At 32.9% G+C, this 18,494-nt stretch overlaps 2 protein-coding genes across 4 annotated transcripts; one reads left to right on the top strand and one right to left on the bottom strand.

Annotated features, from left to right (window-relative positions):
• The first annotated feature begins 6,303 nt into the window (after nt 1-6,303).
• On the top strand, nt 6,304-9,594 carry LOC110722677 (probable polyol transporter 3). Of its 2 annotated transcripts, none has more exons than XM_021901958.1 (3): nt 6,304-7,013; nt 7,474-8,429; nt 9,019-9,594. In XM_021901958.1, exons 1-3 carry the CDS (start codon nt 6,911-6,913, stop codon nt 9,445-9,447), a joined length of 1,488 nt encoding a protein of 495 aa, XP_021757650.1. In that variant the 5' UTR covers nt 6,304-6,910; the 3' UTR covers nt 9,448-9,594. The 2 variants fall into 2 exon arrangements, with proteins under 2 accessions (XP_021757650.1, XP_021757658.1); XM_021901966.1 differs by having other exon boundaries at nt 7,474-8,461; nt 9,033-9,594.
• A 298-nt stretch (nt 9,595-9,892) lies between these two features.
• On the bottom strand, nt 9,893-17,564 carry LOC110722661 (signal peptide peptidase-like 2). 2 transcript variants are annotated; one of them, XM_021901939.1, is made up of 14 exons: nt 17,203-17,564; nt 16,491-16,649; nt 16,299-16,410; nt 14,359-14,478; nt 14,076-14,227; nt 13,729-13,902; nt 12,952-12,986; nt 12,380-12,536; nt 12,208-12,261; nt 11,656-11,748; nt 11,418-11,560; nt 10,833-10,903; nt 10,588-10,671; nt 9,893-10,242 (listed from the first exon to the last, which is right to left on the bottom strand). In XM_021901939.1, the coding sequence occupies exons 1-14, from the start codon at nt 17,329-17,331 to the stop codon at nt 10,118-10,120; spliced, it is 1,608 nt and encodes a 535-aa protein (XP_021757631.1). In that variant the 5' UTR covers nt 17,332-17,564; the 3' UTR covers nt 9,893-10,117. The 2 variants fall into 2 exon arrangements, with proteins under 2 accessions (XP_021757631.1, XP_021757639.1); XM_021901947.1 differs by lacking the exon at nt 11,656-11,748.
• Between the last annotated feature and the right edge of the window lie 930 nt (nt 17,565-18,494).

Here is an 18,494-nt window from a genome sequence, read left to right as displayed (position 1 = left end):
GCCACGTATTCCCAAAATCATTGTTTGTGTTAATGTATTCTCAAATCTGGCCTAAAATCCTAATAAAAATTTGAAAATGAATTGAGTTTTTGGTTACTATTTCGTATGTTATTTACCCTCGTGTTCGAAAATCTGATTTATGTGAAAATAATTTTTTTTTTGATGTTTTGTTGTGAGTTGTGATTTCGAAAACAACCTTGGTAATATATATAATGGTGACCTAAAATTCATATTGTTCAAGTTTGTCAAAGAACAAGGGTATCAAGGTTGTAGAAAATGTAAAGGTCGCAATTTTGTTTGATCTGGAAAAAAGATGTGCGATTTTTTTTTATTATTTGTATTTAAGGAATTTATTTACTTTGTTCATTATGTTAGGTAATGACCAAATTAAATACAGGTAAACGCCATAACCACAAACAAGAGTACAAAAATCGCACATCTGCATTACAAATCAAACAGGATTGCGAAAAAAAATTGTGAATTTTAATATCTTCTACAAGCTCACTTGTTACCCATTGATCATTAAAACAAATTCAAATATATATGTTTTAAATCATCACAATACACTCTAATAATGTTATTTCCGCTCTCAAAACTAAGAAAAAATTGTCAAAAAAAACTTTTAAAAGCACCATTTTGCTGAAAATAGACCTTTTAGAATTTTTTGGCAAAAGAAAACCCGATTGTAATTTTTTATTTTGGTGAAGAAAATCTAATATCTCTAATTCACTTAATTACTCTCTAATTTCTTTTAATAATCTTCTTACTCTCACCTAAGCATACAATAATTTTACACACACAAAAACAAATCACCACCCCACCATCTAGCCATCCCATCCCTTAGTAGGCAGCGACATCTGCCTTAAATGTCGCCACTTTCTTTTTTCTCAATCTTTATCTCACTATCCACCATACTTCTCAACTTTAAATTCTAACATTACCAAAACTTGATCAAATCATTTTCTTTTCTCACTTTTTTCCAATATGAAATTCAAAACAATTGCAATTTGCATTTAATTTACCCTTATATCAAATACATATATAAGCATCAATTGCTAGCGAGATGCACAAAATTAAAACCCCAAATCATTAAAAAAAAGCGTACAAGTAATTTAAACTTTTTTTTTGTGAGAATTCACTCATTCAATTTGTTATTTTGTAAACAGTTTCATGTAATTTGTTACTTGATGTTATTTTAAAGTTTACGATGTGTATAAAGTCTAAACTCTAAAAAATTTATAAATTTTTACGAGGTGTCAGACGTTAAGGTTTACTATTTTATTACAATGTAATTTGAGAATTAAAATTTTTAAATTAGGCATTTTGATGATAGATTTTTGTTTTATGTATCAATATAAATCAAGAAAAATCAATAGAGTTTGTACTCTAGATTTAGACTCATATGAAATATGTTTTATACACTTATTTTTTTTTAATAATCTATTAATATTACTAATATAATGCAACATTGAGGGAAAAATTAATGAGTTTAAAACTATGTATAAATATATTTGAATAGTTAATGTAACAACAATTGAGCTATTTAAGGATTCTCAATTTTTGAATTTTTAAAGAATTCATAACAACACAATGCATGTGAAGTGGTTATTTGTGTTATTGATGTTTGTATTCTATTCATGTGAATTTTTTTTTGCTCAGAATAAAACCTTTAGAAAGAAATGAGAAGCTTTTTCTTATTTAGTATTTAAGATCTGATTATTGCTTTTAAAATAAAAAATCGTTAATTGCTTTTAAAAGACGGTGTATTAATAATAATAAAAATAAAAAGTTTCATGTCGTACATATTATTTTCATTTTTCTCCATCTTATTTATTACCACCAACCACTCAACAAATTGAATGATTTCCCTAGAAATTGTTTAAATCAAAATTAATTCCTACTTTGGGTCGTTTAAAAAACTTATTCCCTGAATAGTGTCCACGTAGGATCGGGTATTAGTTTTGTATTTTTTTTTTTGGGTTCGGTTTAAAACCGCAATTGGTGATAGCGGTTTTACATTTGCAAAACCGCAATTGTTGGCAACGGTTTTATGTTCTTTCTGCAAAATTGTTTGAAGTTCTTGAGGTTGATGTTGAGATATTTCCCTAAAATTAAAACATGAAGTAAAAAAAAAAAAGAATTCATAATTGTATGAAATTGCCCAAAAAATAGTGATATTAAATCGCAGCAATTTCAATGGCGTCCAAGCTCTCAACTTCATCCATGAATTCCGTCATCTTCTACTCTACTCAAGTTCAACATCATCTTCATCTTCAATTTCATCATAAGTCGGCTTTGGTTTCAACGTCTTTATACTCTTAATAAACTTGTGTTTCAAATGATTAAATCAAAACAAAATTACCCAAAAAATAGTGAGATTATATCAAAATAAAATCACCCAAAATTTTTAATTGTACGAAATTACTAAGAAAATCAATACAAAATTACAATTTTTTTTTGAAGACAATACAATTACAAATAAAAACTGGTGTTTTAGAGAGAGAAAGAAGAGTGAGAAGATCTAAGAAGAAAGAAAAGGTTTGAAATGAAAAAACAAAACAACAGTGAAACTTGAGGAGAGAGAAATAAGAAGAGTGGAAGACACTCGGACAGGGGGGAGATGTCAGATGCGGTAAAATACGTGTGTAAGAACTAGTTTGTATAACCGCTGTCATCGATTGCGGTTTTACCCTTAAAAAAAATACAAAGCTAATACTATACCCGCTCCTACGTGGACACTATTAAGGGAATAAGTTTTTTAAACGATGCAAATTGGGAATTAATTTTTATTTAAACAATTTCTAGGGAAATCGTTCCAACAAATTTATAAAAGGTAATTCCATAGGTAATATGAATACGATATTATTAATATATAAACAGAATTGTAAGTTTAAACTGCATATTTAATTATGATAGCTGTGGAATTTTATTCCCTTATTCTTATTAATTTTAGTCACAAATAATTTACTTTATTGTCTTAGGGCCTATTCACTTCAGCTTAATTTCAGTTCAATTCAATTCAGTTCATCTCTAATCAGTTCTGTTCAGTTTAGTTAAGTCTAGCTCCTAATTTCCTTCTATCATAAAATATTCATTTGAGCTCTATACAGTTTAGTTTAGTTTAGTTCGGCTACAATCAGTTCAGTTTAGATCAACTCTATTCACTAGTAGAAAAATACAATATTCAATTCAGTTTAGTTCAATAAATGTGAACAAGCCCTTAGTTGACACTACAAGAAAATAACCTTTTCGTAGCGATTATTTTAACCTTTAGTATCGATTGTAATTGCAACAAAAAATTTTCCTAAGGAATGGTCATTAGATACAATATCCCCTGTTGCATTAGCCTTTAGTAGTGGTTTTCAATATCGCTGGGGTTGACCTCAATAATCGATACGAAAAACTACATCCAATTTTGGTGATTACTGTAGCGATTACAACCGCTATAAATGTTTAACTCATTTTCTTCAAAAAAAAAAATGCGTATGATCTTCACAAGATTAGAACATGCAACCTCAAACTCTTATATTAAATGTTTTACCTATAAGCTATGACATATTTTTTGTATTCTTTGTCAAACAATATTTATATATCTAGTGTTGAAAAGGCTTTTCGTATCGATTTTTCGGATTTAGTGGCGATTGTAAATGATACGATTTCTCAAAATTATATAAATGTGTAAAAATAGTGTGGATATGTATTATTATGTTTTTCGTATCGATTTTATGGGAAAACCATGACGATTGTAAAATGATACGAATTACTTAATAATTTCACAAATATACTTGCATATTGTAGCGAATGTACAATCGCTACGAAATAATCGCCACAAAAAGTCATTTTTCTTGTAGTGTGACTACTACTCTATCAATAAGTGTTTGAAATATTAGTGTGAGTCACAAGCACATTTTTCATAGAATCAACCCCTAGCTACTTTCAACTAATTATTGCAAGTTAATCTTTTTAGGGAAAATACAAGTTAATCTGTCAGATAAACGAATTTTTGTTAATCTGATGGCATTTTTGTAAATATATTGAAAAAGCAGGGTCATTTATTCAGTACTTTTGGTAAGCTGTCCAATTACGGTTTGTTTTTTGTTTTTACTCTTTGGTGAGGAAATTACACATGTACCCCTCAACTAGTATATGAAAAGACGCATATACCCCCCACTGCTAGTTGAAAAGACAATTATACCCCATATAAACAACTGTGTATCCCTCGTCTTTTTAGGGTAATTATTATTAATTTGTGGATGTTTTGACACTAGACCAAGTGATGACTTAATTAGGCGTAATATTTTCACTACTCGATACCACACAGTAACGTGTTGTGCCTACACCGTGTCTGTATCATGCTATGCAATCTTTATGCCAATGATTTTACAAAGTAATCTTGACTTGGCATTACATCATGCAATTATTAGAGCACTCCCGGCAGTGAGGAAAAAAGCCCTCACGACTAAAATTAAGGTGTAAAAAAAATACCCGAGCATTACGTTAGTGAGGGAAAAAACCCTCACCGTTGAGAGCTATGGAAAACGCACAAGAGTTGAGGGGAAATACTCGTGAACAGTAACCGGTGGGCCCCACATGTACACGCTGCTTTCCCTTTTTTTTTTCCTTTCTGGCTTGCAAAACGACGTCGTTTTGCCTTAAAGAAGGGCGAAACGACGCCGTTTTGAGGGGCAAAAAGGGAAAAAAAATAAGGGGGCAGCTGGCCTGACGCGCGTCAGACCCAGCCAATGGGGATGCGACACGCGTCAGGCTTTGTCCTTCCAACCAATCAGATTTTTTTGCTTTTATTACAACGGTTATATTTTTGTAAGGTAAATATAACCGTTGTAATTAAAAAAAAAAAAACAAAATTCACCAACGGATAGATTTTTTTTTTCTCTATAAATGGACATGCATTTTGATATATTTTGATATACTTTCAAAAAACCCATAAATACTATAAATATGTAGTATAAACATTATTTCAAAATAAAGATAAAATAAAAAGATGATGTGTATTATGGTGGGGTATAGTAAATAGTGGAGGAAAAAGTGATGAGAGGTTTTTTTTTCTCCTCATTGATGTAGTGAAAAAAACATTTGATGAGAGAAATTGTATGGGAGGAGTGAGAAAGTGGGTAGAGAGAGATTGAGAGGTTTTTTTTTCCTCACTGCTGATAGTGGTCTTAGTGAAGAAGTAATTGACTATTGTTATTTTGGTTTCCCACTTGCTTGTAATCTCATGTATGGTTTTTCCAAATGTACCAACAATCTTGACAATATTTTCCCAATTAATGTAAATGAAATTTGATGTCACAATACCCTAATACTTTGGCATCTAATTAAACTATTTGACATCTGATTTAAAATATCTCAAATAAGAAGATATTCATCAACCACGTCATACTAAAAATCAACGCTGGACGGAGTTTCCGTGTTACTAATTCGGTTTCTCCATCATGTCTAATTTTTCGATTTGCTCATTCCTTGTTTTCTTATATCCACATATTTTCTTAATGTACTTTCTCTATTTCTTTTTACTTAACATATTCTAGCTAGAATTTAAGAATTATTCACATATAAGTTAATCTCAAGTCATATAGAGTATAGTTATTGGTCTCATTGTCTATTTTCCAAACATCAATTTTTTATAATTTTTGTTTTTACATAATTCAAGAAATTTATATTTAAAATCATGCATTATCGTATTTGTCTTTTTTTTTTTTTTTGACAAGATTATCGTATTTGTCTTAACGAAACAAAGAAACTATATTTGAAATTATTCATATAATTAAGTGTTTTTTTTATTTATTTATTTTTTGTCAACAATGAAAATTTCTTCAATTATTTAAAAACAACAATAATTATTGAAATTTAGAAAAACCTCTAGCAATTTAATTTTCACATTTTTGATGGCAAAGTGCTTAAAATTTAATTGTGTTAGATATCAATCAAACTTCACAATAAGTCAAAAAGGTAAGTAGTTCAAATTTTGTACTTTACAGGTACATAAGAGTTGCAAAACACTTTCTTGCTTGTTATAACCCCATAATAAAACAAAAGGACAAACTTTGTTTAAACGTCTTAATGTTGGTAATCAATCAACGTTCCAAATAATTTCCCAATTTCCTTATTTCATCGCATTTACCAGGATATTTCCATAATCCACATGTAACAAAGTTTACCGATATACGCCTAATCAAATTGCTTTAAAGACATTTAATTACAAAGCTAGTAGGCTCCTCAAACATATTCTATTTTGATAGGTAAGATTTACAAAATATGATTTTAGTAGACTCGACTTGACTTGTCATGGATTTGAGGTGAGGGAAAAGAATAAGGTTAAATGACAATCTGACATGTGAGACTCGTAATTAATAGGATTAAAACTTGTAAACTTAGAGTCAAGAGGTAAAAAATAATTGACTACACCAATTTAAATGAATTTATCGACCCTAACCCTTAAACGACTTGAAAGGCTAAAACATACTACGGAGTATTAGAAATATAATAATTCCATATATAGATTTTATGATAATATTTTACTTATTTAGAAAAATTAAATAATACTATAACTTAGTTATATTATATGTTATCTATTGATATAAAAACATTATCTTATTAATTAGGAAAGTTCAAGGAGTTAGAATATCTTGCTTTCTAGGCCTATTAGGATTAAGGTTTTTTTTTTTTTTTTTTTTTTTTTTTTTTGACAAAGAGGATTACGTTGTTGTTATTGTATAAATATCCACAATAAGAAGAAGCCAGACTATTTAACACTCTTTTAACTTAAACTTATCACATACTTTATTTCCTTATATATAGTTATATATAACACCATATATATGATGATCGAAGCTGATTAATCAATTAAAAAAGAACATACCATACAAGTTGTGAGAGTAAATTATCTACAATGGAAGAAGCTATTGCTGAAGGAGAACAACATAAGCATCTTAACAAATTTGCTTGTGCTGCTGCTATTATTGCCTCTATAATATCTGTCATATTTGGCTATGGTAACTCCTCTAACACTCGTACATAGCATTTAAGCCGTTTAGTTAATTATTTAGCACATTTAAGTACTCGTATCGGTCACTTATAATTATTTGCATACTCATATTTCATTCTTTATTGAACATCTAATTTTACATGTATGTTTACTTATTTGCCTTTAAAAATAGTTGTGCATGTACATGTGTTATAGAACTGTCTATTGCAAGGTATGAGACTTGAATTCCATATCGGTCATATGGGGGGTTGATGTGGGGTTTATATAAGAATATATGATAATGGGCTCTCCTCCCCTAATTTGGAGTGGTGGACCACATAGTTGGTGTCAGTGACAAGTGTAAAAGTCAAAATGATGTATGTATTGATTGAGAATAAAAGAAAACACTTCAATTGCATTGAGTAAATTTAATTTAAACCAATTATAACATATTCTCATTTGAATTATTATTTTTTTTTTTTCCTCAGATACTGGAGTTATGAGTGGAGCAATGATTTTCATCAAAGAAGACCTCAAGATCAATGACACACAAATAGAAGTACTAGCAGGGATACTTAACTTGTGTGCATTGGTTGGCTCTCTAATAGCCGGAAGGACTTCCGACTACATCGGTCGACGCTACACAATCGTCGTAGCATCCACCCTCTTCTTGTTAGGCTCTATCTTGATGGGTTACGGCACTAACTACGCGGTCTTAATGACCGGGAGGTGCATCGCTAGATTCGGCGTAGGCTTTGCCCTTATGATCGCGCCAATCTATACAGCCGAGATTTCTTCAGCTACACATAGAGGAAAACTATCATCATTACCCGAGTTTTGCATTAGTCTCGGCATTTTATTAGGATATGTCTCAAATTACTTGTTTGGAAAACTAACGTTGAAGTTAGGTTGGAGGCTAATGCTCGGCGTGGCAGCCATACCGTCTCTTGGTTTGATCTTTGGGGTACTTAAAATGCCCGAGTCTCCACGTTGGCTCGTCGTGAAAGGGCGCATAGAGGATGCTAAAAGAGTCCTTATGTTGGTGTCTAACTCGAAATACGAGGCCGAGATTAGGCTTGAAGATATAATAACAACCGTAGAGTCTACAAAATTGCTAGATAAAAAGTCTCAAACCGAGTTTTCCTTATGGAAGGAGCTCCTCTTTAAGCCCACCTTAGCGGTTCGTTGGACCTTATTTGCTGCCATATGTATTCATTTCTTCGAACACGCAACCGGTGTAGAAGCTGTCATACTATATAGCCCTAGGATCTTCAAGGCGGTTGGGATCACTAGCAAGAACAAGCTCTTGCTAGCAAATGTAGGGCTAGGGGTGGTTAAGACCCTTTTCATTTTAGTAGCTACTTTTTTATTAGACAAAGTTGGTCGACGACCATTGCTATTGACTAGCACAGCTGGGGTGATAGCCGCCCTTATAGCACTTGGGGTCGGGCTAACTTTCACCAGTTGTTACCCTCAGTGGCGGACCCAGGAATTTCCGACTGATGAGTCACAATCGATAACCAAATATGTAAAAAAAAAATTTGACAACATGACAAGCTTAGCTCTCTAATAATTGACAAGATTAAAATCTGTACAAGCATTAGGGTGTATTCACAATTTGACAGACATAATTGACTATATCATTAGGGTGGGTCGACTATATCATAAGCAATCGTCAATCAAATCAGCACATATGCAAAACCCCATATAAATCTACCAAAGTCAATGGTGTATTGACAATTTGACAGACATAATTAACATCAATAAACACCCTAAATAAACACTGATTACAATTCACATGGTCAAAAAGGTTCAAATTTCATCAAAAACCCAACAACATTAACAAAAGGTTCAAAGTTTACCAAACAAACAACAACAAAATCAACCAAAGAAAATAATTTTTTTTTTTTTTTTTTTTTTAAAAAAAACTTAGAAATTTTTTTTGGGCCCTGGTTTGACTCACCATGCACAAGAGCAGGTCCGCCAATGGTTACCCTCATGGTAATACCACATCAGCAATGTTGCCGATACAGGAAAAATTCTGTAGGCTACCTATTGTTGCAAACTCGAAAAACCATGCATCATGGGCTCTAGCACTATCTATATGTGCCACATACATTTATATGGCCTTTTTCTCAATTGGGATATCACCCATCACTTGGGTTTACACATCTGAGATATTTCCCCTTAAGTTTCGAGCTGTCGGCGCAGGACTTGCTGTGGCTGTGAATAGGTCTATGAATGCTGCTGTATCAATGAGTTTCATATCAATGTATAAGGCAATTACAATTGGTGGGACTTTCTTCTTGTTTGGTGGGCTTGCAATAATGGCTTGGTTGTTTTTCTACTTCTTTTTGCCTGAGACAAAGGGAAAATCTTTGGAAGAAATTGAGATGATGTTTAGTAAGAAAACTCAACCAATAAATGAGGATCATTTTGTTGAATTAACGAACAAAAAGTGATGGATAATAGAAATTAGGGATAAAATATGAGGAAAATGTAATTTGTAATTTGTTGAATGTTAGAAGATTATTGATAGATAATTTGTACCAGTATCTTTTTTTTCAAGTTTCACCTTTCAAGTGGCAAACAAATCAATTGAGTTGAGTGACAAAGGATTACTTGAGTTGGTCATATACTATGTTTATTGGCATTTTTTTTCAATCACTAAAACAAAAAAAAAAATTCAAGTTGATCTCTGAAATAAATTTGAACTTATATCTCATCTCCCAATATATTGCTTTTCTTTTGTTTTTTAAATAATAAAAGTGAAATAATAAAGTGACACAAAAATTAATGTATAAAGTTGTGAGAGGAAATAAATTGTATTGTTAATCTTAGAGATTAACCTGGCTCTAAACAAATCCTCAAAACCACAAAGGTACAAAATTGAACAAAAGTGCGCGATTTGATAGGACCAATTCATTTCTATTACTCATATAATAAGAGGGTCTTGCACCCAGCTCAAGAGCTCAGTATGAAAATATACAATATAAACTAGTTTGGCAAATTCGACATATATTACATTCTTTCCTGCTTCCAGGCAATAGAAAATTGAAGCCTTGAAGGTGAATTAGTACAAGTACAACACCTAACTTCTATGTAATTATACATTAATTTCAGACTGAGGATCTACTTTTCTTGATTCGATTCCTCAGACATATGCAGATGCATATGAGAGCAAGGTCTTTCGGGCTCCCCTCTCGTCCATAAAACCTTGAGAGTGCCTCTTTTTTTACCCAGCATCAATAATGTTCCTGGCATTCACACAAATCAATTTTGATTAAACGAACTCCTAGATGCACCGATGAAGATGGTTTATATCATTATATGTACAGAGTTTATGTACTGTAATGAAAACCTCTTTACAATTACAAGGATAATACGACATCAATTTGATCTGCCATAAATATATATTGGTGAGAGCATCACACACTAGGCTTATGTAGATTATAACATCAGGTTAACTCACAGATGACTAAATTGGAGTTTTGGACCGCGTATAAATTAAGAATGTGGAATTGTTTGAAGCATTAATTGCCAACCTGAATTGCGTAACGTTTTAGGAAGTAGAAAGCCCTAAGGTGCATCAGAAAACATACCTAAAGTAAAAGGGACAATGTATAACAAAGCAGGTTGGCCATGTCCATCCATTAAATTAAGAGCGACATAAGTAATGAGAAGACCTGCCAATAACATTCAACAATTTGAATAAGATAGTCAGCAACTCGGGGAGCTTCCAGATGCAAATTTTTCACATAAGCAGTGCGGAGCTGAACTTATGCACCCTACTTCAACTACCACAAAATAGGAAGATGAAAGAAAAATTAGGAACAACTTTGTTTACCTAATCCGTAGGCGATCATAGTCCACAAGAAGTACCCAGCTCGAAGACTCTTCTTTGCCAACCAATCATACCTGTCAAACATACATGAACATATATCATTTTTACAACAGCTACTATAGCCCCTCCCCCTCCCCCCAAAGGTCACAGGGGATAAAAATATCATGTATTCTTTTGTCCATTTTCACAAATTCAGGTCTATGCCAATATAATAGCTGGTAATAACTTCGTAACATGAATCACTCGTGACAAAACAATAAAATATGTACAAATCAAGCCACTTCCAAGGGCATAATAATTGTGGGGATATGTAATAACTATAGTCACCCTTCGAACACTGAGTTTGGGGATCTATTCTCATTTGTAGGACATATGGTTTTTTTTTTTGGGAGGGGGGGGGGGGGGTGTTTCTTAAAGCTGTGAGGGGCTGAGAAGGCCTTGGCTCTTTCTTTCTTATGCCTTGCCTGGACTAATTGCTTTAAGCAGACCCCCCCCCCCCTCTCTCTTACCGAGTTATTTACCTATTGCAAAAGAAATTAGGGGAGGGGGCGGGATGAGTCAAGAACTTAATTATAAGATTATTCTTACCTGAGAGAAAACGCTATTAGTAATCCTGGCAAAAGGATGTCACCAAAACCAATGATGCTATAGCCACCCCATGGGTCAAACATGCGTGGAATCTTAAGCAACATAGGAATACCGTCCTCCCCACTTTTATCACCACGGGCTACCTAAAAAAAAAAAGAAAAGGAATTCGTTGTTACAAACGAACATAGCATTACAATAAATCATTTAGCAAAGCAAGTGGTTGATATGGCTAACTTACCACAATCATAACACTCTCATGGAATAACTTCTTTGAGATAAAGACCCAAAATATGTCATACAAGAAGGCACAAGATAGAAGAATTGTTCCCACCTGATTCACATAGCAAAAAGTAAGATATATACAATTATGAATCTCACCAGAGAATATCAATAACACTAAAAACCAATTGATCATAATAATCAAAGCACCCCAAGTGTGAAAATCAGACAACTTCCAAAGGTAATGTGCAATTAGCATTCAAGCAAAGTGATATCAGATTATAACAAAACTGATAAATAACTGCTTATGATTCCAAGCACAAATAGCCTATCCGACTATTCCTTAGACTGCAAAGTGAGGAAGAAAACAAACAAATTCAGGCATTTGTAATTACCACTGGAGTCTTATAGAGCCAAATAAAGGTGAACATATTTATCTAATGATTTTGCAGTATCTTTCGCATACATTTCAAAACAACTAAGCAAATTTCCAAATCATTTCTTTCTTTTATAAGATATTTGAAAGGTTTTGTACGGGAGAAGGGAAGTGGGGAGGGGATGGATTCATTACCTTGAGATTTGGAATCCGAACAATTTGAATAACAGTAATTATCAAAGCAATTCCCTGTGTCGTCATAAAAGGATACGCATGTGATTATTAGTATTATAATTACAAATGACAGAAGAATGTCTAGCACATTTATATACTATAGAATATATATCTGATAATATATTATCCTTACAAGCACATCTTGACCAATCCAGGCAAAATGAAGATCTCGATAAACTCCCCAAAGGACTGCAAATGTGATGCAGAATGGTGAAACAGCTAAAGTAAGGTATGAAATAGCTCCAAGAAGAGGTACTTTCACATATGAGCGTGCGAACAAATTGAACCACCTGCAATTTAGAAGTGTTAGTGCAGTTTAAGTGGTAAGACGAGACCCAAATTATATGAGTATGACTCTAAGATATTATTTCTTTTTTAACAAGTCACTACAAATCGGTAATTATAATAGCATCAAAGTATAACAGATAGGTGTATATTAGCAAGATTACCACAAGCTTCAGAGATATATCTACAGCAGATGCTATTAACAGTTCTCAACATTGTAAAACTCGTGGATATCAGAAATTAGTCAAACATTTGATGATAATTGCCACTAAAACCCTCCCATGTCTTAAGCAAATTCAGCAAGGAAAGATGGTTACTGTTTACATAAACTGTCAAAGAGTTCCTACTCTCAGAAAGTTATGTGGTGACATTCAGCTATTATATCTCTTGAAGGACTAGAAACAAATAGGGCATAAATACCTTGAAAGTAAAGCAACCAAGCATGTTTGTAACCCCTACAAAACATAAACGAAGAAAATAAGGCTAAAATAAATTAAGAACTAAGGTTAAAGTATGAATATAAGACAATCACTAGAAGATTAATATTCCTTTCATACATAAACGAAGAAAATAAGGCTAAAATAAATTAAGAACTAAGGTTAAAGTATGAATATAAGACAATCACTAGAAGATTAATATTCCTTTCATCTCACGTTCACATATAGACTAATCCATCAACATTTTATACGGTAACAGTTTACACATGGTCAAAGTTAGTATGTTAATAGTATAAATATTGAACAACGGCAAATTCAAGGAAACAGAAGAAGTAATTAGATTACTGTTTCCCCAGAAATTGGGATATTTCTATTTTTTAGAACAAATATAGAGTTATTTACTATCCCATTCTCGTGAATTCATGAACAAACCCAAATGGAAGTAACTGGCAAGAGAAGCAGCTGAATCTACTTCAGCATGTTCTTATTTCCTTCTATTACTCGATTCAAAGAGGACCTTGCTCAAAACAAAATCTAAGTTTGAGCACAGAGATGGCTGGTCTGCTTCTAAGATTTTTGAAAAGAAACTTCAGAAAGTATCTTTTAACAGATCTACTGCTAAAACAGTAGCACTAGAGCCAAAAGCTTAAAAGGTAGTTCGTTTCTATTGGGTATAACAGGAAGAACATATTTCATATAACATTCATGCAGAGGAAAACAGAAGATGCTGATAAAGTGATAAGAAAAGAATTTTTCTAACCTCGGCACCGCCAATGCAAAAAAGCAACACCAAAAGCTCAATGAGCCAAGACGACATCAATTTGTAAAGGACAACAAGAAAGCTTGAAGCTACAACAACAAACAGTAGGGCCGATTTTGTGCTGATGTTCACCACACCACCATAGCTCACATTTGAGAGTTCATCTGAAGCATCCTGTGGAGAATAAGTTTACAACAAACAGTTAGCAACCAACCAAAATCTAAAGGAGGGTCCTTATTCTTTAAGACTAATAGATCTATAATACTTGCAAGCCTACCTAAACACACATGCACAAGAAAACAACAATACATAATGTAACGGGAGAACAGGCTATAAAACAGACTTACTTCCAATAGCTTTTCATGCTCAGCAACAGCTTCTCTGGCGCTCCAAGCTGACCAATATGATGCACATAGAACGGTGCCAACTGCCATAAGCCATAAAAACACTTCGGCAATATCCACTACTGGTCTTCGAGGAGAGTATAGCTGCACAGATACTGAACAAAGGAAAGAACTTTAAAAAAAACAAGCTTTAGAATGATCAGACTGTGTCTTTAATTTAAGTAAACACTGCAATGCTCAGATAAATTTGATGCAGGGAGAGCAATTTTGGATTGAGAAAGTTAACCTGAAGAACTATTTGACAGCATCTTTTCCAACGTTATACCAGCATCTTGAGGGAGCATAACCGTAGGGATATGGATATCAAGATCAGTCTCATCCGGTTCACAGACCATCTTGTAAAGCTCTACAAGAAAATAAAATTGCTCATCAACTAACTTGATAATTGGAACAATAAAATTTCATATTTTGTTTATACTTATCAAGGTGCATATACATGTACATGTACATACATGTGGGCATGTGGCTGTAAGCGTGAACATATGCAAGTATGTATATAGAAATTTCCAGGTGAATAATAACAACAGTTATTAGTCTTGCACATATTACAGTGAAAATAAGTCTGTGGAGTCAAGCGAAAATATTATAATTTTCTTAAGCTTCTTTTGAAATACAAAATATAAACTGGAAGTGGCTTGACTAACGTAAATGGTGGTGTTCTGAACCTGTTCAAGATGCATGGTGTCACACTTTCATGTCTTTAAAAACTAGTGTCCTTATGGGGCATGTACTGCACTATATACATCATTATTACTTCCTTAATTTTATTAATCAGAAGTAACTAAAGTCATTTACAATGAGACACGTATTACAGCTAATGACTTCTAGGCTGATCCTAAGTTGTCATAAAATAAATAAGCAATTTCATTTCTGCAATGTACAGATCTTCTTTCCTTTCCTAGTCCAAATCTCTTGCTATGCAATAAATACAATGCCTCCTGCTTATTTTCAAATTCATGCCTAACTGCCAGAAATTATGCCACTTGTAGAATAATACCAAGATATATACAGTAACAGTGCAGATCTAGCAGGAGCGCAAAATGAATACAAATATTCTTACAGGACATGCTAAGACCATAGTCTTGAGGTGCTTGTCATAACAACTAAGCATATGTGACTAACATCCCCTCCAAATCTACTATTCCCTTTGTCCCAATTTTATGTTATACTTTTTGCTGTCTTTATGAAACAATTGACATATACTTTTTTTCAAATTATTCAGATTTTAGTTTTTCCATAAACAGTAATTCAAAACTCAGGTTCCAACATTTTTTTAAAATAGCAAATATCTCAGAAATCCATACATCTCAAAAGAATATAGCAGAAAGTTTGTTAAGTTGAGCTGAAAAAAGTGACCATGGTAGATTGTTAGATACCAAAAATGTACATTTTGCCAATTATATGAGCCATTCCTCATCTACACTTTTCAAACATGTACTGCTACCCTATCATTACGATTCTACAAAATAATTTCAATTGACAAAGCGCCTTGAAGCTCCTCAATTTTTGGTATGTTATGCAGATTAATACGAGTATACAACAGGTAGAAATCTATCTACTGCTAGGTCTTAGTTGCTAAAGAATCTCCTAAAAACCAATGTGGTGACACTGTGACACTATGGAGCAGAAACACTTCAGCCAAAATTCTTTCCCTAATACTTTGAGAGGGTGCCATCACAAAGTACTCCATAAGTCCCAACAATGTTGTAAGTCACAACTTTCAAAACTAGCAAACAATGTGAGACAGACGGCACATTGTTCATGAAGTTGCTAGTTATCTGGAATTATATATGCAAGTACCCAGAAACACCCATACTTTGCATATCTACCTTTAATAGTAAAATAAACAAACAATGGTACTGGCAATAGCAAATTAAACATGAATGAGACTAAGATGACTCTTAACAACTCCAAGGCATCAAATGATGCTTTATCTGAATCCGCATCAGCAAATTACTAACTGCAAATGAATACCGTGGAGTTTCTCCTATGATTCCCCCTCAGTGAGCTTACTGGTGTATTATTACAGGGTCTTCAACAGCTTTGAAGATTTATGACACCCAAGGAAAGTGCAAATCATAATATTAATATTAAAAGCCTGTAATCGTTTATCACTCAAATTTTACACAACTAATGTTACAAAGACAAAAGCCTTCAAGTAATTACCATTTGCATCATTTATAATGAGAACTGCTGAAGCACCAGCAGCTTCTGCAACATTTGCTTTAGTTGTGAATCTGCAGTGGCCTCGATGTACCATAATGACATCTCCGGCAAGCTAACACAAAGCTCACCACATGAGCTAATAAATAAGAGCATAATCACCAAGTTTGACATAAATAGAATATAGATGGCAACCTTGTTTCTTGGCTGACTGCAACAATCTTTAGGGTCTGAAAGAGTAAGGCGAGAGTGGTTTGCTTTCTTCTCCTTCGAGACAATCCTAGTACCAAATCTCGCACCAACACCAACAAATTCTACATCTTCCTTTTCCCCAATCCATGTTTGCACTTTCACCTAACCAAGGAGAGCACACCACAAATGAAAAAAACAAGCCACTAGCTTAAAAGTTATAACTTACTCCCTAGTAATATGATCATTCTTGTCATAGCCCCAAGAAGGTATCTATACAATGATCAAGAATCAAAATTGGGTTGTCAACTAACTTGGTTAAAGTCTTAGGCGTGACACCTGACACCCAAGACCTTGATCAAATCTCGTCTACATCACTTCCCGGCTCCCCTAATGGAAAAATAATTGCATTCCTCCAAAGTTTAAAATGATAAAACATACTGTATAAAACAATAAACCTTGGGAAAAGAGCCTAAAAAAAAAATCTTCTATCATAACAAAGCAAATACAGAATTGTTCTACCACTTCTTCACTTCAAAGTTTTACGGAGTCCAAACAATAATCTTAACACAATATAAACTATAATTAATACTCCCTATAAATGAAAAATAATTACACAATCAAAAAATAGGAACTAGTAAAAATTAAAGACACCCAGATGAAAAATCAACAAAAATAGAAAGTGGGTAGAAAAATAAATTGCAAAATTCAAACTCACCAGGATGAAATCATTCTCACACCCAGGTTTTTGTGGAGCTTTATCATCATGGTGAATTATATCCCCAGCTCTAACACTTATTATAAGAAAACAAAGAGAGAAAAACAAGCTCAATCTTTGCAGATCCATCACTTGAGAATTTTATGATTTCTTCTGCATCAGAAATTGAGGAATTTCTAAATTTTTGAAGGGTGAAAGAAGAGAGAAGAAATATTCAGTTGTGACCTTTCTGAGTACTGGCCTACTGGGTTGGACTTGAAATGGCAAGTTGGCAACTGAAGCAAGAACAAAGATATCCTCTTTCCTTTTTTTATATTGGGAATTGAAATCTCTGAGTTCTGATAATGGGGAAAATACAGCATAAATTGGAAATTATGCACTTTACCTTAAGTTTTCTTTTTGCAAAACATTTTAGTTTATAAAATAATCTGTATAGTTAGTTGTAAGACTAAGGGTCTGTTCTCATAGATTGAACTCAGCAAAACTGAACTGAAGTGAAATGAATATTTTATAAGAGAAGAAAATTAGGAGCTGAACTGAACTGAAAATAAACGTATGAGAACAGGCCCTAATTGAGGAGTGATAATTTACATTTACAACAATACAGGTTTTAGTCTGATATGACATTTTGAGCTAAAAACATGCTCACAGTCAAAATACTGTGTTTTGTTAAGGCTTTAAGTAGGTAAATGAATTAAATTAGTATTTCTTAATAGTTGTTTTTTTGTTTATATGGTATGGGATGTTTAAGAGGTTTTTTTTTTTTCTGTAAAAAAGCTATACAATATTTTAAAAACATTATGGGAGACAACAGACAAGATATGCTAGTTACAGAGCATCATGTTACCCGTATTTATCTTGCAAGCATTAAATTATAAGGTTCTGTATCAAATTGATAATTGGCAGGACCTCATCCTCAAACAGAAAAGGAAGGGGACATAGCTTAATATTGCTATATACTCCGTAACTATATATACAAAGGATAAGTTTGAAACAATAATAAACATAAATTTATAATTCGATCTCATGTCTTGATTACCACCTAAATCTTAACCAACTAATCTACTACCTCCGTTATCTATTATGTGCATCAAAGAAATATTTTATGTTTCACAAATAATACCCCTATGTTGCACATAATAAGAATCGGAGGTAGTAGTTAAAATTGTTTTGTGTAATATCATTATTCTCTACAAATCTCCTTGAATTAAAGACTTATGAGCGTGTAATTATATTATCGATCCAAGAACTTCAAAAGAAAATAATTATCAATGCAAAATAAAGGCAAAGCC

Source organism: Chenopodium quinoa, unplaced genomic scaffold (assembly GCF_001683475.1).
Source record: "Chenopodium quinoa cultivar QQ74 unplaced genomic scaffold, ASM168347v1, whole genome shotgun sequence".
NCBI classification, from domain to species: domain Eukaryota; kingdom Viridiplantae; phylum Streptophyta; class Magnoliopsida; order Caryophyllales; family Amaranthaceae; genus Chenopodium; species Chenopodium quinoa.
Note: the sequence above shows the minus strand (reverse complement) of the source record. Positions and strands in the feature narration are given on the sequence as shown.

Bases quoted from the DNA above. Each gene is read 5' to 3' on its own strand.
- LOC110722677 (XM_021901966.1), top strand. From the start codon at position 6,911: ATGGAAGAAGCTATTGCTGAAGGAGAACAACATAAGCATCTTAACAAA. The intron at 7,014-7,473 runs GTAACTCCTCTA...TTTTTTCCTCAG, and splicing joins ATCTGTCATATTTGGCTATG to ATACTGGAGTTATGAGTGGA. The intron at 8,462-9,032 runs GTGGCGGACCCA...AAAATTCTGTAG, and splicing joins TTCACCAGTTGTTACCCTCA to GCTACCTATTGTTGCAAACT.
- LOC110722661 (XM_021901939.1), bottom strand. From the start codon at position 17,331: ATGGATCTGCAAAGATTGAGCTTGTTTTTCTCTCTTTGTTTTCTTATA. The intron at 16,411-16,490 runs GTTGCCATCTAT...GCTTTGTGTTAG, and splicing joins GCAGTCAGCCAAGAAACAAG to CTTGCCGGAGATGTCATTAT. The intron at 10,243-10,587 runs GTATGTTTTCTG...TGTGAATGCCAG, and splicing joins CATTGTCCCTTTTACTTTAG to GAACATTATTGATGCTGGGT.